Raw genomic sequence first — 22,611 nt, 5'->3', positions numbered from 1 at the left:
ACTATGAGCTCCAACAAAATCACCACTAACTATAGAGCCATGGTGTTGCATTATTAGGCATTTCTACCATTTTGAGTGCTCGATGTTTAAGCCAACTGCCATCACGCTGAGGTCATTGGGAGTCTGAGAGAGGGAGAAGTTTATTGATGTCAAAGGTCTCGTGAAGGTGCTTTACCACAGTGGCCTCTGCTGGGGGGTAAGGGTAGAGCATGCTGGGGTAGAGATCAATGATTGAAGAATGGAGGAACGCAGCGACCGTGATATTTACTCAAGAATGGGCTGATGATCGCTAATTAGCTTAATCCTGTATTAAACTATAATGAATCACACTCAGCCAACTGTTGTGGTGGATTATAATTGACATGGACGGATCCCAACAGCTTACTGGGAGAGGCTGTGGGATGCATCTGTCCTGCCTTTGCACAGCTGCTGGAGAGTGATGACAGCAATGTTTGGCTTCTTAATTGAACTGGAATCTAGTGGTGTTTGAGAGATTAAATCAAAAGTCACTTGTGAATGCAGCTAATCAAATTATGCCTGAAATGCTTTTTTAACGAAAGACTCGAGCATACTCATAAGGAAATATCAAATTAATATATAGACATTTCTCTTCTGCTAAGAGAACAAACAAACAAAAAAAGGAGGAGGAGAGCTCTCGGTGTGGCCTAACAAAAAGCCAGCCCAGTGACCAGAAGAAAATGTTGGTATTGTACGTTTCTGCAAACCACAAATACATTAGATTTGCACATTTCTAAAGTAAAATAGTATATTACCTGATTTTGTCATCAGAAGGTGGAGGGGATGGTTGATGGATGAGTCACCTAGATGAGACGTTTGCCAAGCCACAGACCTCTGTTTGAGACAAGCAACAAAATCTGCTGTAATTTAGCCAGTCATTATTGTATTTCAACATCTTTAAGGGACCAAACATTGGTGTTTTGCAGCTACATGTCACTGTTTTTCCAGCAACAACTGTGCCTCAAAAGCAGTTGTTTAAGCAGTTGTCCTTACTTAGACATCACTGCTTTTCCTGGGGATAGTGCCATCAAAAGCAGTTGGGTTTTTTTTCAGAGAAATTACTGCGTTTTCTGCTGGGATAGTGGCACAAAAAGCAGTTGTCCTTTACTGTGACATTGCTGCTTTTTCTGACACTGTGTTTCCAGCAGGTATAGGGTCACTACAGATCACTGTTTCCTGCCAGGAAAGAGGCACAAAAAGCGACTGACTCAGTTACTTTTTACAAAGACATTGTTGCTTTTCCTGACAGTAGTGCTATGAGAAACAACTGTTTTTTTACTGAGACATCGCTGTGTTTTCTGCTGGTAAAGTGGCAAGAAAAGCAGGAGGTTTTTTTTCTGGGGAATAGTATTTTTTTTTCCAGCTGGCATTGTGCTCCTAAAACCGGTTATTTAAGCCATAACGTGATCTTTCCAAACCATAACCAAGTGTTCTTTAAACCTAAACCTAACAATATATTAACCACAGCATTGCTGCATAATAACACACAAATGCAATACTTGTGTTGTGCAGACATGTCAACATATTTTATGGTGATTGAGTTGCAAAAAGTGCATGAAAATAAAAACAAACAATAAGAGCACACATAAATGTAAATAAGGTCTGTATTTAAAAAAAGGCTCTCTTTGAAGGCAAGCTTTAAGACAATATGGAAACACTTCTCACTTTAATAAATGTCAACTACAGACAAAGAGAACAAATGAAACTGGTTTTAAAAACTAAACTCTCACGACAACAAATGACATTCTCTGAGAGCAGAACATACAGCCTACACATACAATAAGTGATGTTTTCCCATAAAACGCTCTCAAAGACTTCACTAAAGCTATTTTCAGCCTGTTTAAAAGTAGCAGAGCTCTGATATAAATCAAGTAATTGCTAACAGAGTCCCCATGATGTAATTTTAGCTTTAAGCTCCAAGAAGCAGAGATCGGCCATTAAAGTGGAATAAAATGATGCCATTTAATTTGTCTATATTGAGTGGCCTAATGCCTTCCTAAGTCAAGAGTGTGTGGCGCTGTTTCATGTTTAAAGAAGTGCATTTTACATGGTAATTGAAAGGCTTTTATGTCACAAAGTGTTTGGGTCCAAAGCTCGAGCTGACAGATTAAGCCTGACTCTGACAGAACAACATAAAGAGAGGGCATTTCACAGAGAACACATGAAAGCGTCTTTTGGATCTTAAACGATAACTTTAATCTACAAGCCAAATTTTCCACAACAACCTACAGATAGACAAGGCTTATGTGTCATCATTACAGCTTTGGCGGATTGTATTACTGTATTCTCACACAAAAATTGCTTGTGTGCAAGAGTGACAGTTAAATCAAGATGCCGGCATGGAAGTGCTTTCGGTATGTCATCCTGTTACACTTCCACATTAAATGGGATTAGAGAGGAAGCTTTTGCTCGAGGGACAACTAAATCTGGAACGAAATGAGGGGAAAAAAAAAAACATTTATCACACTTTAAAATGTGCTTTTCTGTGCTTTAAATCAAATTCTGTTACCCCAAGACATCTTAATTGTGTTGTTCCTTCTGTCCCTGATGGAATTTCCTATCAAGTATGAAAAAAGTATAACCTTTGAATAAATTGCGAAACATTTCCCATGAGACCAGAAAAGGATCCAGAGCAGCCAAACCCGCCAACTAACCAGAAAACCAACATCATCCTCCATCACTGCCATGTCATGACATCACCCTGTTTCCTCTCTACTGGTGTCCCTGTGGTCTGGATTCCTAATTCTCTGGCTCGAATACTTATGCTCTCAAAAAGGGCCGGGCGACTTAATCTGACGCTGAGAGACAAGAAAATAACAGCGCCGGGTCCTGTTTCTGTCTCCGTCTCCTTGCAGCGTGTCAACGTGAATATTCTCCCTCTAAAGAGTGCCATGATACAACCTGACATTACCAGCTCAGATTGCCCCAAAATTAGATAGACTTAGTTTGCTTTGGCTGCAATCGCCGCTCCACGAAAACCTGGACACTGTATAAACTCCAGAAATGTCTTTAATGACAGACACATGGCGCTGAAATGTGACCCCGAGAGAGAGATAATCACTGTCATTTAGTGTTAGAGCAAATCAGTGTGGGCTATTAACACCAAAACCAGCACAGACCTACAACAGAGGTAAGCGAATAGGATGATGACATATAGGGACAAGAATTTAGACTCTGACTGTATTTCACCGTGTAACGTGTCTCCTCACTTCCCTCACTTGCTTCCTACCCATGGCAAATGGAAGCAGAGGACGTGAGGAGGAGACACAAGGACAGAGAGGCCGAAGCTGCCAAATTAAAAATCTTTTCTTGGATAGCGTCAGTCTCAAATATCCCGGTGATTCAGTGGCATCTACAGGGGAGGATTGAAGAATTCAACCAGCTGACTCTTTTCCCGATTAGAATTTTTTCAGTGGTGGTTTTTACCAGGTGCTGAATTATCCACAAAGGTCTCTTCCTCTCCAAAACAAACTGACACGCTGATTTAAACCAGCAAAATAACTAAATAAAGCAATTTGACAACACAAATCAGTGTTCCTCCAGTCCTGTTTGGCACATTACAGACGAGCCACTAGTGCAGCACCTGCTAATGTGTGCTTTTTTTCTGTGATAACTTAGGTTGCGTTCGGAAATACTCACTCTGGGTGCAAAAACTGAAGCACTCGTAAATACAGCGTGCTGTTATGTGCTGTTTGATAATGCAGAATACCTCACTCACAGAGCAGCAGAGCGCACTGTGGGAACTCTGTCTGGGGAGATGGAGAAGCAGAGCACCGGGGGGAGTGAATGTGTGATTAACTTGACTGTTCGTTAATTCATGTAGAAACAGAATGATCTGTTTCCTCAAATAACATTGAATAAATCAGTTTCACATTTAAAAAATCTGTGTTTCAACATTCTCATTCCAGAGAGGTTATGAACTATGTTGGCTAATGCAAAAACGGGAGTGGTTCTACCTAAAGCCAGTGTTTAGTTTGTCTGTTTTGGGCTTCAGTAGAAATAAGGCGGTGTAACATGGTTATCTTCATAGACGAGGACCTGCTCCCTATGTAGATACTAACAGCTCATTCTGCAGTAAGGAAAACACAACAATTCTTATTTTCAGGTGATTTTACAGTAAATATGCTCAATATTAGATATGCCTTTACTGCCATTATATCCCTCTACGAATATCCACAGAACCCCTTACTTAAGAACAATCTAAAAACTTTACTGTATCTTTCATAAACAGATAGACAGGAACATCTTTTATAAGACTATAAAAGCCTTACATATACAAGAGGCTTTATTTATTTTTGTGTTCAACATAACCAATTCTTAGTTGTATTGTTACTGTTAATGATTTTAATCGTCATTTGATATTCCTTTTACATCTCTTTAATTCATGAATAGATCATCTGTTTGCATCATTGTTATCTGCATCATAATACATCATAGCTGTGATATCTGGGTAAAATGTATGTATGTCAATGGTATTGTAAAATACAAACAAAAACATGTTTGCTTTTTGTGATTCCACAACAAGTTGCGCAATTAAAATGATTCTATGTATTCTACAGTGTTAGATTTATCACACACAAGGCGATGACGCATTATGTTGCATCTCACCGTGTAATTGTGTACAAAGTAAGCAATGTGAGAATAAACTGTGTGAATAAAGAATCATATGGAGCTGCTGCAATATACATCATACATTTTTTTTGAAAAATCTCACCAAGAACCTCTGGAAGCTTTAAGTCATGCCACTTGATTGAAGACTTCTGCGTAAGACACACCGATGTTTTCTCGCTCAGAGCTCCTCCTAAAGCCAACTCAATCCTCTCTCCTCAAGGTGTACCTAAGGGATGGAAAGACAACACAACAGATAAAAAAGTGCAACAAAGTACACACTTCATGACTGCAAAACACATGTTTTGGCTTCTAGGTTTTGTTTCTGTCAAACCTATTTACAAGAAAAATAAAAGTATGAAACAAGCTGTCTGCGTCAAGGTAAAGCAGGGAAAATATTCACTATATAGTACACACTTAAGCTTACATTGTTTTTTTTAAGTAGCTTCAAAAGACTTCAAAGGATCTGAACTATCCCATTAATGGGCAAAAACTATTAATCAAGAAAATATTTAGGATATTAATCAACAACACAAACATCTGTTACCCACAGCCTTTGTAAAAGTGTTACCTAAACTATTTACTGTAAATATCCCTCACAGTTTACAGAGTGACCTCCTGATAGACCTTTTCCACGGCAGACATTGTGACTTGGCATAGTGGGAAAAGCTCAAGCGAAATTAATAGATAGATAGATATACAAATATATATTTAGAATATATATTTCCTCATACAGTCACACACTCCCACAGACAAAGAAAATAAAATGAACACTGACAATAACAATAGTAAATATAACGATAGTAATAATAACAGATTACAAATCAACTGAAAAACACCAATTAATTAGATTAGAAATAATTTTAAAAAAGTTAATAGATGGAATTAAAATGAGATACAAATAAAATAAAATAAAACAAATAATATTTTTTTTAAAAAATACTAGTAAGTAATATGGGATTCAATTATATTTAATTTTAATAAATTCACCTGTGCTTTCCTACATGTCAAAATGTCTGCTGCTAAAAAGGTCAATTTAACTTTGAACTGCTGTTAGCTTGTAGAGCTAGCTGGCAGCTATAGCTAGCTGTGGGCACTATAGGATTATTAAGTTTCAGGTGCCCTAAATTTTGACACACTGTAATTTATTGCTGTAATTTATTAATTAAGTTAATTAAGCTGTTAAGTTATTAATTAAGCTGTAATTTATTGAATTTATTGAAAATGTATTGAAATTTTCACCGCAGACATTTTAAATTGTTTAAGCATGAAAACGCCAGGTTAACTAATAGCCTTAATGTTAACTAGCTAACATGTAAAAGGCCCTGGACCCGAAAATAAAACACAAGCTGCAATTAGCGTAATAAACTACACCTGTGGTTTATAGTCTGACATGTTAAGACTTCTTATGTGAAAATGCCCATTTTGACCAACTATGTTAGCATTTAATGACAAAGCCATGCAGCCAATCCGTAAGAATTAATTACGTTGACGGCTTTTCTTTCAAAACGTGTCTTAGTTGTAGACATTTAAAGACAAAGATACAAACATACTAAACCTGGGCCAAGAAATCCGGGGTTATGGTGCCATGGTGAGGGTGAAAACAAGGAGAAGGAGGCCAAAGAAATAAAGCCTAAAGTTACTCTCCACAAAAGCTATGAGTAATTTTTGGCCATTTTTCACCTCCGCAGATCTTATTTTATCTATTACTATCAACATATCATGCTTTTCATGCTATATTCACTCATTTTTCACCTGTTATCTTCCGTGGTTTGCTCCAGCTGAGGAGTCACCTGCCTCTTTCTCCCCGCCTTCCTTGCCGCTTCCACAGTCGAACCTGTGTGTATTGATCCATGCGGGCTCCCTTACTTCAAGTTTCCGGGAAGTAACGTTAACGAAACTCTCAAAACAACGGCGCAAAGCCCAGTTTTCTCGCTAATTTATGACACAATTGCCAAAACTGTTCCGTTAATAAGACCGTAACACGATAGACTTTCAATGTGCCGACGGTCGGCGGTCCAGTTTAAGTTTACAAACGGTATTGTTCGTACTTTATTCGTTAATTTTGAGCCGCTTTGCTAGCGTTTGTAGCCGGTTATCGGGTTAGCGGAAACGGCTAATGTTGCTGTAACTTCAGTCACATTAAGACTGAGCCAGAGGGGACTCTTCATGTGAACCTATATTCAAACAAAGAGGTAAATTAATTAATGGCTTGTCGCTAATTTGCTATGTCTGTAATCTTCTGTGACAGTTGATAAAATTTTTCAATAGTCACCTTAAAATGTCATTACACGCATGTGAAATTGAATATTAAACATCTGCGCTGAAATATTAAACTTAGAAAGAAATAGTTTACTTTTCACTCTGATTGTCGCAAGGGAGTACATTGTTGCCTCTTTTTAGTAAAAACTTATATTTATTTTTTCTCTGTATTCAGTTTTACTTTTTGTAATATTTGAAATGCATTTAAATAAAACCAAATGATGGAAAATAACTCTTTGCACTTGCCCCCACCTGTAAACTGTTGCAACCTGTGATAAGAAGTCACACAGATATAATTATATATCAAAAGGTTAATAATTCAAAAGGTTATAATTTAAAACTCTGAAAGTCACTGTCTTTAAGATTATTTAAGTCAAGTCAATTTTATTTATATAGCATTGAATCATAAAGGTGAACTTGGGGCAGTTTTCATATAGGGCAGGTTTAGACCTGCTAAATAAAGTGATTTTAAAGATAAAATGGGAAAAAAATTACTCTTAATTAAAGTTGCTGTGGTATACCATGAATTGGTTTATATGGTATGAGAACTGATGATTATCATACCATGCACATTTGCTTATCTGTGAATTTAAAAGAAAGATAGTTATCGCAGAGTGAAAAGCTCATATAGTTTTAACATGACTCACAAAGATAAAGAATAGTGTTGTGATGCCTGTTACTAATGTCAAAGTCCAGCAGGCATAAGTTTTGTTCACCCCAATATATCAAATTGTTTTTTAATTTTAATTTGATATTTTTAAAAGATGCAAGCAAAACATTTTTTTTTGTGTGTGTCGCTACAGGATTGAATCCTAACTTTTTGACCTGTCACCAGTGATGTTTGTCAGTCAATCCATTGCTATCAGGTGTATCAAGTTGCTACCTCTGGTGAGACAGTGGCCTCAGTTGTTTTAATTTAATAGATTTTGTCATTTTTTAGTGCAGCATTTGCCAAAAACATCCTCTGTTTCCACCTTCCCTTTGTGCAGATTTTCAGCTTTCTTTCATGCCTTTTTTACTTGAAAGTAAACTGAATATTTATAGATTCTTCAGTAAAGGTTTGGAGAAATTTGTACTACATTGGGCTCTTGAAAGTAGTGATTGTATTTTGTCACTTTTTTCTGACATTTTAAAGACTGAACAACTAATCAATGAATCAAGAACAAAATCTGCACTGAAAATAGTCATAAATACCTACTTAGCAGACCATATTAGCATCAGTGGGGTTAAAAACACCGCAAGTTCAGGTTACTCTGACATTTTAAGACACCAATTTGATGCATGGCTAAAATTTTGTTTTTCTTTATTTTACCCATGCAGGACAATGCCTCGCTTGCAGTCCGGAGTTTGGAAGCACTACACCTCAGCTGTTAAAGATGGTAGGGAAACATTCATGTGCAACTACTGTTCAAAGTCGTACACAAAGAATGCTACCAAGATGCAGATGCATCTGGACAAATGCAAAAAGTACTCCATAGTTTCGCAGCAGTCACCGGGCCCTGATGGGAGCTCCTCTGCCTCCATTCCTGTTCCCTCCTTCTCGTTTTTACCGTCCGCCTCTCCAGGGGGACAGTTCCTCATTGATTCAGTGGATCAGCGCAGCCAGGCAGTTGCCGACGAGTGCCTAGCGAGAGCCGTGTACGCCACTTCGTCACCCTTGACTCTCGCAGACAATATTTATTGGAAAAAATTTTTCAGCGTGCTCCGGCCCGCTTACTGTCCGCCCACCAGAGAGGCTCTGTCCTCTCATCTCTTGGACTATGAGTATGACAGAGTGCAAAGCCAGGTTCATGAGGCCATAGGGAAAGCAGAATGTGTCACCATCATCTGCAGTGGCTGGTCTAACGTAAAAGAAACTGGCACTATCATTTATTCTGTCGCAACTCCCGTACCACTGTTCTACAAATGTACAACGATAAAGCAGCAGACACACACAAGCACTTTTATTGCTGAGGAGCTGAAAGATGTTATAAGCAAAGTGGGACCACAAAAGGTCTTTGCTGTTGTCACTGATGACGCCCCGGAAATGATGGCAGCTTGGGCTCAAGTAGAAAAAGCCTTCCCACATATATCAGCTATCGGGTGCACGTCGTGTGGTGTCCAGCAGCTTTTTAATGACACGCTTGCAACGCCATCTATGAAAACTGTGTGCAGGAGAGCTGAGCAGGTGGCGAGGTCTGTCAGAGAGCAAAAAATATTAGCAGAGACTTTTGGATGCAGGCAGAAGACAATGATAAACAACACAGATAATGGGACAACACTGACGCTGCCTTCTAACTCTGACTGGACTTGTGTGGTTAATATGTTCAACAGCCTCTTGGAGGGGCAGAACTCGCTACAAGAAATGGCCGTTTCGCACACACTTAACATGGAAGCATCCATCAGGGAAATGATACAGGATGAAGCATTTTGGAAAGATCTAAGCAGCAGTCGCAACCTCCTCCACCTGATTGGGAATTACATTGATTATATGAAAAGAAAAGATGCGGTGCTCTCTGGTGTTGTCGACATGTTCAGTCAGTTAAAAAACCACATCGGAGCATCGCTGTCAGAGTCTGTGCTGCACAGTGGCGAACAGAAAGCCATCATGGCGTCATTAGACAGATGTCAGGAGTTCTCCATCAAGCCCATCCATGCAGCGGCGTACATGCTGGATCCAAAGCATGTCGGACAGCAGACACTCTCCGGGGAGCAGATAAACAGCGCTTACTATGTGATTTCCAACCTGTCGCACCATCTAAATCTTGATGCGGGTAAAGTGCTTGGCAGCTTTGCAAGATTCTCAGCCAAGCAGGGATTATGGAAGGGTGCCGGGATATGGAGCTCATGCCAGCACGTGTCCGCATCCACCTGGTGGAAAGGGCTGTGCTCCTCTGAGCCGCTGTCCGCTGTGGCCTCTGCTATACTCCAAATACCACCGACAACAGGTGCCTGCGATCAAATATGGTCACGCTTTTGTGATACAAAGGTGCTAGGTGCTCTCTCGACTGAGAGGGCGCAAAAACTGGTGGCAGTGCAGACGAATCTCCACCTCATAGAGCCGAGTGATTGTGAGTACGCTCCACTGGAGAGTGAGGAAGAGAAGAAAGTGTCATTTCAATCTGAGACTCAATAGCAACACAAAATGAGATATTTGAGGCCAAGTAGAGCAGACCACATAGACTGTGATTCTGATTTCTTGTAAAGGAAATATAACAAAAATAGCCTTACAAGTCAACAAAATACGGCAGCAGTCTCTCTCAAGACCTTTTTTTTTTTTTTTTTTTTTAAAAAAAGCCATCTCCTTTTGTCACGTAGACACAAAAAATTAGAGTCCAGGTTAAAAAAAATACCACAGTTTCCCTTTAAGGGAAAAAAAATCACATTTATCAGTCCTGGGATTGTAATAAAAACCAAATATGAGCAGTTAAATAGGTTAAAAAAGTGAATAAAATGGAAAAACTCCAACCATGACACTTTTCATCAAAGATTAAATGATACATAAAATATAGTTTCAGCTTGTAAGAAAGTTTAAGTCCACAGCAGTACAAAGAACTTCTGTGGCAAATCACTGAGTGTGTTTTCTCACACACACTGATTCACTGCTCTTTCCGTCAGCCTCTGTGCTGTGGTCTGCTGGTGGTTTGGCACCAGGGCGTCCTCTGGGGTTCTGAGGGGTGATCAGGGCCTTGTAAATACTAGCATTATTAATCTTAATAGGAACGATCCAGGACGGCTCTGAAGGTGTCTCCGCCTCAAAGGCAGCAGACCCGCTGTAAATCTCAGGCACTCTGTTGTTCTCCACTACATAACTCAGTAAATCTCTCACTACCTACGTACATTTTCCTTCCCTCTCTTCCCCCTCCTGCTGCCCATTGTCTCCGCTACATGGAGATTTCGTAGGCAGCAACAACAGATGTGTGGGCAATAATTAGAGTGATGGTATATATCCTTTTGCAGATGAAGAGAGGGCCATTCTCATGATGTGTGCTGTTCATGACAGATGGCTGTGCGTTGGTTGGTTTTAAAGTCGCCCTTTGTGTGATTTAGTCATACCAGGCAGATTGCATGTAATTACTGTTGTGGTGTTTTTTCACTCAGGTCGTGATTTCATCCATTTTTCATCATTTGTTGCAGACCTAGATTATACATGACAAGTGTTGGCAGCTCAAGAGGTGTTTCTGTTGGTTTGTAACAATGTTGCGCAGTATTAATTAATCCAAACAACACAGCAGTAGTTTGTAATTGACATATTTGAAGGTTCTGAGTTTGACAGTCAATTCATGTGCTCTGAATTTCACATAGAGACCCTTTAAATGACAAGTCTGATGTTTTATATAAAGTATATAAGATGAAAATCAACGATGTGTGTCCGTCCTTCAATACTTTTTGTTTTCCTTATCCTGTGGTACTCTGTTCAGTTCCAGCTGAAGACATAAATATTTAAAAACAGGCCACAAATATATAGTTGTTGTTTTTTTAAACTGTAAGTAATTTCTTAAAACAGCTTTGCTTGGTAGATTTTAGCAAAATGTACACAAACAGTAGAAGGTGAATTGTTGTGAATTATTTTCTGCTGTGGATTAATACACCTTGTGTGGCAGTTATTATGTTAACATTTTCTAAGTAGCCCCAAGCACAATACTATCACGAGTTTAGGACGTATGTAGATATAAACCAAAATCTTTGACAAATTAAATTTCCTGTTTGACAAGACTGATCACAGATTCCTTTCTCATCTACCCATTTTTCAAGCTGCATCTGTGTATGTGTTCACAAAGAAAAGTTGTGTCAGGAATAGTTTACCCTATGTTATTTAATTGTCACAGTGCAATAACTGTCTCAAACAGTATTGCGGACACATGGTATTACAGTACTACATAATTATTATGATTATCAGTCAGAATGACCCTAAAAGAAATGAAAACAGAGGGCTTAGTTTTGGTTAAACAAATGTTTTATCACTATAAGACGTAGAATCAATTTTGTGAAAGTCTCCCTTTTGTTCAGCTGCAGAGCGACAGTATACAATTTGTTCGTAGTTCTGGGTTGTGAAGCACAGTGCTAGGTTAGCTACATATCATGGTCCAATAATCACTGTCAGAGGAGATCGCGTGTAATTTTGTAATCTAATCATGTCCACAAAGTATGGTTGCTTTAACAGCTGGTGCCAATCTGACTGTAACTCCCCCCGTCAAGGACTGATACTATTATCTTGGCCTGGAACAATGGCTGGCTTTAGCAGCAACTGTGTGTATCAGACAGAGAAAGCAAGCAACTGCTGCGTCGCTTACACTGCAAACAAAAGCCAGTTTGTCTGAGGATCATGGAGAGGAGAAAGTTATATTTTACACTAGCTGAAGGGCCTGAATATAAAACTGAGAGGAAAAGTACAGTATGAGAATCCGTCAACAACTCTGCACACTTTCACTCTCCATGAAGCTTATAGGGCAGCCTGTAAAGTGTATGACAGATTTGGGCAATTAAAGGAATACTTCAACCCCCAAATGACTGTTTGTACATCAGTCATTCGCCCTGTGTTACATTGAATTTGTGAAGAAAACATTGGTTTTTTTTGTGCATATTTCCATGGTGAAGGGAGAATTGAATTTTTTTTTTTTTAAAAACAGAGAAAGTTCTTATTTGAAGTCATAGGGGTCTACATTTAACAACAAAGATATTTAAAAAAAACAGTTGTCAAACTCACACAATTGATGCAATGTCATGCAAGACTCATTTTCAACTGCTTTTATCATTACTTTTCAACAGGGAACGGAACTGAAAGTGAAACATATCTTTGCTCTCTTCAGCGCCAGACCCCATTTACAAAAAACAGTGATTTTACCTCACTTAACATGGGAGCTGCTGGTTTACAGCTGCCTCCATCTGTAGTTTGTTGTGTTATGGTGTGACTTTGGTGAATCCAAACTAACCTGTAAAAGGCGTTTTTACATTGGGTACGATTAATTCTTACTTTGCACAAGTACGATTGTACTCCCTCTTCAATTCCCAGCTACTCAGCTTTCAGATTAGTTATGTTGTTCTGTATCTGGGTACACTTGCGTCATAATCTATGTGACATTTTTGTTGAGTATAGAAAAAGGTGCCACAGACAGTCCCTCCTTCCCTAAAGACCGTCATTCGTGGTGCTCTGGGTTAGTCAAGCTCTGGTCCTGGCTAGAAGTATTCCTTTAACCTGTTAACTACTCCTAAATGATTCGATCTATCCTAACTGTTCAGGAAGAGCCATTCTTCAAGACTTCATGAGTCAAAATGTCAGTTAGCATAGTCAAGGGCAGTGGCAGGAGTATTACCCAACATGCATACCTTTTGGCAGTTAAGGAAACCAGAGGAAATCCACACAAACATGTGGGACACACAAACTCCTCACAGAGAGAACGAGGGTGGAGATCTGAAACCAGAACCATCCTGTTGTGGGGAGCCAGTGCTGCCCACTGAGCCACCCTACCACCCAGTTATAGTATCTAATACAATGTTTCTGATTCTGAAATCATAAAAAATGGCCTTGATAGAAATTTTAATTTGTAGTAGATCCCTTTCGGTACTGTGGTGGGTACAACCAAGCTACAAATCACCTCCTCCTCATCCTCCTCATCGGGTCCAAAGAGGCCGACCAACTGCGTCAGAGGGCCGGGACTTTATTTAGAGATGACCATTGTGTCAGACTGTTTGGCCGTGTAACCGTTGCTAACTTTCAGCCTACTGTAATAACAGACCGGCAACAATTTGTGGCTAGAGCCTCCCATCATTTTCTCATTCCTCACCCAGGCCAACACCAGCCCACCCATCAAACCCTCTCCCCTCCCACCCCCGTCTGAAAAACAAAAACAACAGATGGGCTGTGCCAAGGAGACTGTGACTGCTCCTGGCCATTACCACAGTCAGGAGCCGCAGGGGTGGTGGGAGGGTTGAGCTGCTTGGGTTGCAGATATGTAAAGTAACCTGGTGGCAAGGAGAGCCTGCGCTGTTCTCCCTTGCATGCCGTGTTCTTGCTGCTCTCAGCACCTCATAATGCTTTTATAATTACATTCCAACCCAACTGAATCATGATTAGTTGATCACAGCATTTTTTTTTCCTGGAGAAACAGCCACTATAAACTTTGTACAGCAAACATCAGGTCGGCTAGAAGAAGTACTCAGATCTTTTACTTTACTTTTTTTTTTTTTTTAAGTGGGGTTGTAAGAGGTACTTATACATAGTCAGTGTATTAGTGGGTTACATTATCATTGTTTGACTTTGATGAATCCAAACTAACCCTTTAAAACACCAGAATCACACAATAACACAAACTAAATGATCAGCGCAGGAGTAGACCAGCAATTTCAATGTTCAATGAGGTAAAAGTACTGTTTTGTCCATTGAGTCTGGCTTTTAGGAAAACATCAAAGTTTCACTTTCAGTTCAGTCTCCTGTCAGAAAGGGCTGTCTGACAGCAAGGTAAAGTGCTGAAAATATTCTAAATATAGTGTGTACTTCAACCAGCATTAATGTTTTTTGGTGGCTAAATTACATTCTGTTGCTGCCCCATTCTATAGCAGTACATTATTTAGCTTCCATTGTCTTATTTTTCTTTATTTTTTGTTTTGTTAGTGCTTTCCTGATGGCTTTTGCCCTTTTTTTCCTACCACTTACTTACATAGACTTTAATGCTCTAGTATGTTCTAACTGTGATGATATATACATTAAAGTAAACTGTATAGCCAAGACTAGAGGTGGTACCTCTGCTACAAGCCGCCCACTAGTATTGGATCTTTGAATCATTTTTTCCTTATGCAAGATCTGCCACTGCTTTAACCTGTCTCAAGCACTTATGTAAAGAAGCAATTTAAGATAGTTTAGAGGGCGAACCCCTCTCTGGTGGAACTGACAACTCATAGACGTTTAAACCATGACACAGGGCCAAGTAGATATTTGCAAGGGGGTCACAAGCCAAAAAGATTGAGTTAAGCTATGAAAACTATCCACTAACATCATCTTTTCCTCTGAAATGTAGTGGAATAGATGCATACAGTAGCACAAAATGAAAACAGACTACCTAGTACCTATAATTTAGTATTAAAGTACTTGAGTAAATGTACTGTATTTACGTGACATGTGTGGTGTTAGGCAACAGACAGAAGAAAATAATTATGGTACTTAAACATTTCTATTGACATTTCTATTATATTATGATTATATTCATGATTACATCATTTTAAAAACAACATGCTTGTGAAACCCTCTTCCAGAACTGAGTCAGCTGTAGGTTTATCACCTTTTTTTATTTGTTTCAACCACTTGCATCAACATCTGGAGTCAAGAGAGAAGTAAAAATGTGTTGTTGTGTGGAATTGGTTTGTTGCTATGAGCTGGTGTGTGATTTGGTTTGCGTGTTGTTGCCTCACGAGGACAGAGCACTTGGTAGGAGCTGGCATCACACACAACCTCATTTTATTCCAGCAAACATTGGCTTTAGCTGAAAGCCGGGGGACTCATCTGGGATAAAAAATGGCATGAAATAACCCAAATAGTAATGGCTCTGTTGGGGATGATACTATTTGCACTACATAGGAGGTCTATCTATTTCATCTTTCCAAAGTCATTTTGTTTTGGGGCAATAGCAAGGCGTTCTTATCAGAAAAGGTTGTAAAAAATGGTAAGAGACTGGTGGAGAACATGAAACAAAGCCTGTTCAAGACAGAGGGAGGCAGTAACACTCTCTGTGCTTTCCTACCATGGGGAGACCAAAAATAACATTCATTTCTTTTATTTCCACCTGGAGAGAAAGTGATAGTCACATTGGAAATGCCAATTTAACCAAGAGGGAGAAAAGGGCCATGTGACACGTCATCATCATTAAAGGTGTGGGAGAGATCTGCGTTGAAGGCAGGCCTTGAATCTGCTTCGCTATTGTCATCAGTCATTTACGGGGGTGTTTTCATTCCTTGTCTTGTCTATCTCATGCTTCCACTCCACCTCCCTGCCTTCTCCCGTGGCCCTTTTATCCTCATTCTCAATCTCTTGCGCTCGCTCAACAACATCTGACGATTCAGGAGAGAAATCAAAGTAAAGATATGAGGAAAAGCCAGTGACTTCCGCATTTCGCCTCCCTCCCATAGAGACCAAAGGTCGGGCTCCTTTGAATCAAACGTCTCTTTTGTTTCTATCCAGGAGATGAAGTGAGAGAACTGAGCTGGGCCTGAGCTGCTCTTGGAACATGTTGCTGCTCTCCTCAAGCGGCAGAAAGCTTGGTGGTGCCAAGTACGCAGCTTTAACTGCTACCAGATGTACAATTACAACCACCGAGGCCCTTTTGGTGGGCAAAGAAAAGAGAGAGATAAACTGCTTGGCAAAATAATGAATATTCTGCAGAAATATTTATCTGTTTCAGCTTTAAACTGTTTTTTTAATATGGGTATTTTATTGTTTCTAAGACGCAGATTGTGTGTTCTGAGCCACATAAACCACTACAGAAGTTAGTACGTTTTATAAGCTAATTATAGCCCAAACACACGCACTGAATAAGTGAGGGTGTATTGATTTTCTTCCAGCTCATTATTGAGGCCAATTGAATGAGCCAGATTCTTTCCTCTGTTCCAAACAGAGGGGGGAAAAAAAATCAAAATAGATTACGAACATGCTTTATTTGTTTCTTTTTGAGGATATAATGTTCATTTAAGCTGACATATAGTTTCCCGAGCCGTGCCAGGTGGTATACAGCGTCATCTGTCTTGTCAAAATGATTTTACGTGCCTCCGTTGTAGAGACGTGGTGGAGTTCATTGGAAGTTTTAGAGAGAGATGGGAGAAAGGAGATAAAGAGAATGAGAAGCATCTGTTTCACATGTTTGGGAAGTCCCCCTTTTTTTTCTCAAATTCTCCAATTCTCAAATGTTTTTCATTAACCCCTCAAGCCTCTGATCATTTAGAGATGGAATGTCGAGTGCTGATGTGTTGACAGTGAGCTAACGGGCAGATCATAGACTGTATGTTAAGATGGATGACGTGACAAGATGGTTTCTGTCATTTTTATGAATTTTTTTCATGCTGATCAAGTTTTTATTTTTCTTATAAGCTTGGTTGTCAGTTATTTGATGATATAAATAGGAGGTTTGATGTTATTATTGACAGCTGTGTGTGCTCACGATCGGTTGGATGGGGTGTGTAGGTGGGAGCCGGTGCAAGATGTGATTGGCCATACACAGTATATATTGGGTTTATATATATTGGCTCATTAGTCGATCCGGTTAGAGCTAATCACATGGATGGATGAGAGGAGGAGCTGTTGCAGAGGCAGTTGAAGCAAGATGGCAATGCCCCTATTGCAGATATTTTACCCTCACGATCTGTCTCTAGAAATATAAAATCAGTTTGTGGCGACAGATGTTTTGATCTTGGTGGTCGCCAGAAATATATGAATGTGTGGAAAACATTGACCTGAAACTGTAAGTAACAGCTGTCTTGCAAAGTATTCTTTTTTCTAGCTGTGATGGCTTTTACTGCAACCTGCAGATGTTGTAGGTAAACGAATGAAGATACACTGAATGTGTTAATGCACAGTAGAGCATCATCCAGATGTACCCGTCTACAATGCAGCCTATTATACATGACAAGACATAAAAACCTTAACGCATTCTATGTCTTTGTTACTGCTAAAAAGTAATATTTCTGTAACGTATTACAGTAAAAGATAAACCTAATGTCAGTTTCTCAACTTCTTGTGTAAAGGCTAAAACTCCCTCCAAATCCTTGCCTTGTTATATCAAGAAATCCTAAGCTTGACAGACCGACTGTGCCTAGTTACTATCACCTTGTATGTAATAACAGGCTACCTGTGAGATCCACTAGACATAATCCACTGATTTTTCTACCTTTTTCTACAATAATGGCTGCGGTGAGTCAGTGCAAAGGAAGAATACACACATAAATCATCCACAGGGTTTTATCTTTTTGTAATAACAAAGACACATCTTTCACAGCACTCCTTGCAGCGAGATATAACATGGAAGTGCTTTATTCAGATTATTAAGCACCCCAACTGAAGTTAAGGAAATTGAGTCCAGCATGTCTGTATTTTTTATGGTAATTACATTATTTTCCAGCATTTAGACATTTGCCAGCGTCTGACTGTATAACAATATACTGTCTGTGAAGAGATGGAAAATAATCTTAAGGGTAAAGGATCACCACTGCAATGCTGCAATACATTTTTTTTATCAAATGAATGTGCTGTCTGTTGGGCACAGCGTAAAATACATGAAGGCTACAAAAAGTGAGGCTATGCAAGCAAATAAAAAGCTGACTCAGCCAGACTGCGGCTCACAGGTGTGCAACAGTGTTTATAAAAGGTGGACAGTGTGTTATTACAGTTGTGTAACCACATGTTGACGTACCCTCCCTCCTCTGCTGACAGGGTGTTATACGGTTCAGTCTCATTAGACCCTGAAGGTTGGGTGAGCACAGTGCAGCCAGTCCCTGTAACCTATGAAAGACAGAGTATGACATTATGATTTAGCCTCAGTTTTGTGGTTAGGAATGTAATGACTGAAAGGGGCTCGGGGAGTTGGTGCATGATCCTAAATCACTACACCGAGGGGTGTGATAAATATGAATGAAGGCTCAGTCACTTTAAGGCCCTCCGGCAGGAAGAACACCACTCTACAATTCTGAACGTTTTACTACTTATTATTGATCTTTTGTCTAAGAAGAAAAGAGAGAAAATGTTAAACTTTCTCCCAACTCTTTTGTTTCGCGCTGCTGATGTAAAGCAGTAATTGAGGTCAGGGGCTCTAGTCATCAGATGGATCATAAAGCTCAGACAAAGTGATGAGCAAGTGATTTTCTTGAGATTGCTGATCATGGGTGGAAATAGTACGAAATATATTGCCAAGGAAAGTACAAAAGCTTTTAGCTTTACTTTGTAGTTTACATAGGAAAAATGATGTAAAAACAAAGCTAATTAAAGCTGCAAACAGCAATGAAAAGGCCCTCGCACCCCAATGCATGTCTTGGTTCCTTGCGGGACTCTGACTGACGCAGTCGCTTATCTCTGTGAAAGTCAGATGATGCATGCAGAGAGTTTGGACCCTTGAGTGAGATATTTCACATGGTGTAGTACTTCCAGTGGCCACTAGGTGGCAGTGGAGGGGATATAAATTCCACATCACCTTGGTGTACATCATTTGTAGACCAAACCATGTAAATATCATGTAAATCCAATCATAATTGTCACTCAAGATTTAATTGAAATCGATCGAATGGAATCCTGTAGGACAAGATAGCAAAAGTACAAGGCCCGAAATCACCAAAAATGGGCACAAAATTCAAAATGGCCGACTTCCTTTTGGGATAGGGGGATGGGTCCAAGATGTTTATGTTTATGTTTTTGTGTTGTCTGTATGTCCGTATGTCCGGACCATTATTGACCCACCTTGAGGGAATTTCTTCAAATTTAGCACAAACGTCCACTTGGACTCAAGAATGAACTAAATTTTGGTGGTCATAGGTCAAAGTTCAAGGTCACTGTGACCTTGTCTGTCTCCTTCTTGTGAACAACTCAAGAACAACGTGAGGGATTTCTGTAAATTTAGCACAAACGTCCACTTGGACTGAAGGCTGAACTGATTGGTTTGATGATCAAAGGTCAAGGTCACAGTGACCTTACAGTTGTCTCATTCTTGTGAAAGCAATAGTCCAACACCTTGAGGGAATTTATTCAAAGCTGACACAAACATTCACTTGGACTCAGTGATTAGCTGATCAGAACTTAAAGGTCAAGGTCATTGTGACCTTGCATCCATCTCATTTTCGTGAACACTATATCTAAAGATGACCTTGAGGGAGTTTCTTTGATTTTGGCAAAAGCATACACTTGGACTCAAGAATTAACTGATAGAATCTGGTGGTCAAAGGTCAATGTCACTGTGAGCTCATAACACATGTTTTTGGCCATAAGTTTAGAACCTGCAAGAATCACCTTGAAACTGTGCTGTATTCAGACGCCTTTCATTAGCATCAGACATGTAGCCCTGTGCTGCGTGTTATCTCCCCTCTCTTCCCCTTTTACTCTAAATGTTTTAGTGTCTAATAAAGAGAAAACCCCAAAAAGGTTGGTGTAAATGCTGGCATGCAGATGTGCTTGCCTGGGATGGTTTCTGATGGTCTGCGCAGAAATTCTTCGGTTGTGCAAACCAATTGTTGCATCAGCTCTCGGGTGGCTGCTCTCACATGATCTTGCAAGCTAAGACTGGATGTGGAGGTCCTGGGCTGCTGTGGTTACACATGGTCTGTGGTTGTGAGGCTGGTTGAATGTACTTCAAAATTAATGAAAACGACATTTGAGATGGCTTAGGGTCTCGAAATTAACATTCAATTCACAGGCGACATCTCTGGTGGACATTCCTGCAGTTGGCATGACAATGGCACGCTTCTTCAAAATGTGTTTTGTCTGTGGCGACGTGTTGTGTGATCAAAGTGCACATTTTAGAGTGGCCTTTTATTGTGACCATGATAATGTACACCTGAGTAGTAATTTAATTTTGCTGTTTAATCAGCATCCTGATATGCCACATCTGTCAGGTAGATGGATTATTTTAGAAAAGGAGAGGTGCTCATTAACATGGGTTTTAGCAAACCTATGACCAAAATTTGAGAGACATATACAGTGAGTGCATAAAAAGTCTTAGATCTTAAACCTGTGAAAACTGGAGGGAAAAACAAAAGTGTTTTAATTTGGATTCAGTATAAATTACACAGGATAAGAGTCCAGAGGGTTAATATGAGGACTTGAGTTGATTGTCTCTGGGCAAAACTGGAGTCTGTGGCATTTTCAGTCTGTTATCTGCATGAGTCTCCACAATATTTTCTTTTCTCTGAGTCCAATCTGGAAGAAAGTAATCCCACCAAATGACTCGTCTGTCTAACCAGGCAGGCAGGTCTAATAAGTATGTGCAACTGAGTAGACAAACTTGGAGATGTGGAGTGTTTCTGGTGCCATGTTCCAATATTGTTATGACTCAGTATGGGTAAGGCTGAACAAGTGTGTACTTCCAAAATGATAATAAGTGGAACTGACATTTAGGATTTATCTTTTTTAATAGCTTGATCTATGTGATCACTCTTTACTAAAAGGACCGCATTTTGTATAAACTCAGTGATTCTTGGAGTTATCATTGACGACTTAATCTCTACTCATATCTGACACAGCAACAGCCTCTGTGGTGTTTGTAACCAGGTTGAATATTGAAAAAAAATTGTCCACTGTTTTATACCACTGTGAGGATTAACTCTAAGGGTCTATTTATACCTGGGACTAACAAGTCTCAGATGATCCAGTCACAAGTAGACATCGCTAAATACAAGTCTAAACGACGACCAAGATCACCTGTCTGATCACTCAAACCACTTGCCGAGGTGGTCTGTGATGCATTTTACCACATATCTTTTGTATCGTAAACGATATTGTGTCCCACTGTGTCCCTAAACCTAACATTTACAACGTGAAAGAGATGTCTGTACATCTGTGGAGAAATTTATTTAGCATTAGAACCCCCTCACACAAAATGACTGGTTTCACTATCAGGATTTGATCCATTCAGTCTGATATTTGAAAAGTCTAGAAGAGCTGCATGATTGGATCATTTTATCCACTTCTGAGTTAGCGGAGCACCAAAGCGAAAGTAGCCAGTTTGGCCAGCGTAATGTCTACCTGGCCTGCTTTATGGGCCACACAGTGGTGAAACAGAGCCTGTCATCTGGGTTATTGTATACGCAGCAATTGGAACTTTTTTTTAATTAATGCGTCACTGAGCAACTTTCATAGCCAGAAAAAAAAAAAACATGGTGGACCGTTAGTAATAGAAGATGCGTCTGTCAAATTATCTGAAAACAAGGTTTCTTTGTATCCCAAGAATTTCAAGTGGGAAATTTAGCACCAGTGTCATCGTAAACGGTGTTAGAATAGACAGTCTGAGCGGTGTAGCAAAAACTGACGAAACAGTCAATGGGTCTCCAACCAGTATAAAAATCATTTTCTCTTTATTTAGATAACTGGATGTTACATTGAGAGAAAATAAGACAGAATCAACTTGGAGAGAGCAGTTTAAGTTTAAATAATGTGGCAAATGTAAACACTGTCACAATAAAAATATATTTTATGCACCATGAAACCTTAAATCACCTCTGCAATAAATGGCTCATCACAGTTTAACGGCTTGAAAAGATAGCTGAAACAAAAGGATATCTGGATTATTGTGTCATCCTGAAATGCATCACTAAATTTGTCTGAAAATATTGCTTTATTTCAAAACAATGCAACGTTTTGTTGAAGTGAGAAACGTGTTTATGGTTCACTTGTAGCTGTCAAATAAACGGCAACCTGTGAATTCAAATGTGAGGTAATTTTGATTCATTTGCAGTTGAATAGGAAAGCAAAGTTTAAGACTGAAATGTTGTTTCCTTCTGCAGTACCACAGCACATCTTGTTGATGGAATATATGTGTGAAATGCATACATACTGTGTTCTGTTACAACAGCAGCAGAGCTGTGGTGGCATAATGACACCTTTTCTGGTGACAGCCCCTTCATCCACATTTCATTCTCCCTGGAAATAAAGCTTATCTGATTTCTCTCTGCTCACAATACTGTAACTTTCCAGAAGGAATCCAATTTCCATTGATTCTGCACCTCCTGTGACATGCTGGTGATAATATGAATTTCAGGAAATCTATGTGGTGAGATATGAGG

At 39.5% G+C, this 22,611-nt stretch overlaps 1 protein-coding gene and 1 long non-coding RNA gene across 7 annotated transcripts in view; one reads left to right on the top strand and one right to left on the bottom strand.

The window, feature by feature from the left end:
• Positions 1–6,656, bottom strand: part of LOC148186667 (uncharacterized) — a 140,207-nt gene extending 133,551 nt beyond the window's left edge. For 3 of the 6 annotated variants that reach the window (XR_015779509.1, XR_015779505.1, XR_015779507.1), the window contains exons 1-3: positions 6,382–6,656; positions 4,733–4,855; positions 774–852 (exon numbers count right to left, since the gene is read on the bottom strand). This is a non-coding gene — a long non-coding RNA (uncharacterized LOC148186667). Of the gene's footprint in view, positions 1–773; positions 853–3,657; positions 3,768–4,732; positions 4,856–5,616; positions 5,754–6,381 lie in introns of those variants that run through there. The other 3 variants (XR_015779510.1, XR_015779506.1, XR_015779508.1) reach the window with 2 other exon arrangements.
• A 1,086-nt stretch (positions 6,657–7,742) lies between these two features.
• LOC121958063 (uncharacterized) lies at positions 7,743–22,256 on the top strand. Its single transcript, XM_088090591.1, has 2 exons — positions 7,743–7,776; positions 8,209–22,256. The coding sequence occupies exon 2, from the start codon at positions 8,213–8,215 to the stop codon at positions 10,001–10,003; it is 1,791 nt and encodes a 596-aa protein (XP_087946717.1). The 5' UTR covers positions 7,743–7,776; positions 8,209–8,212; the 3' UTR covers positions 10,004–22,256.
• The last annotated feature ends 355 nt before the right edge of the window (positions 22,257–22,611 follow it).

The sequence above is a fragment of the Plectropomus leopardus genome, chromosome 17 (genome assembly GCF_026936395.1).
Source record: "Plectropomus leopardus strain MGB_pleo_1.0 chromosome 17, ASM2693639v1, whole genome shotgun sequence".
Classification (NCBI taxonomy): Eukaryota; Metazoa; Chordata; class Actinopteri; order Perciformes; family Serranidae; genus Plectropomus; species Plectropomus leopardus.
Note: the sequence above shows the minus strand (reverse complement) of the source record. Positions and strands in the feature narration are given on the sequence as shown.

What these genes read in the sequence shown, in the direction of transcription:
- LOC121958063 (XM_088090591.1), top strand. Translation starts at nt 8,213, where the DNA reads ATGCCTCGCTTGCAGTCCGGAGTTTGGAAGCACTACACCTCAGCTGTT.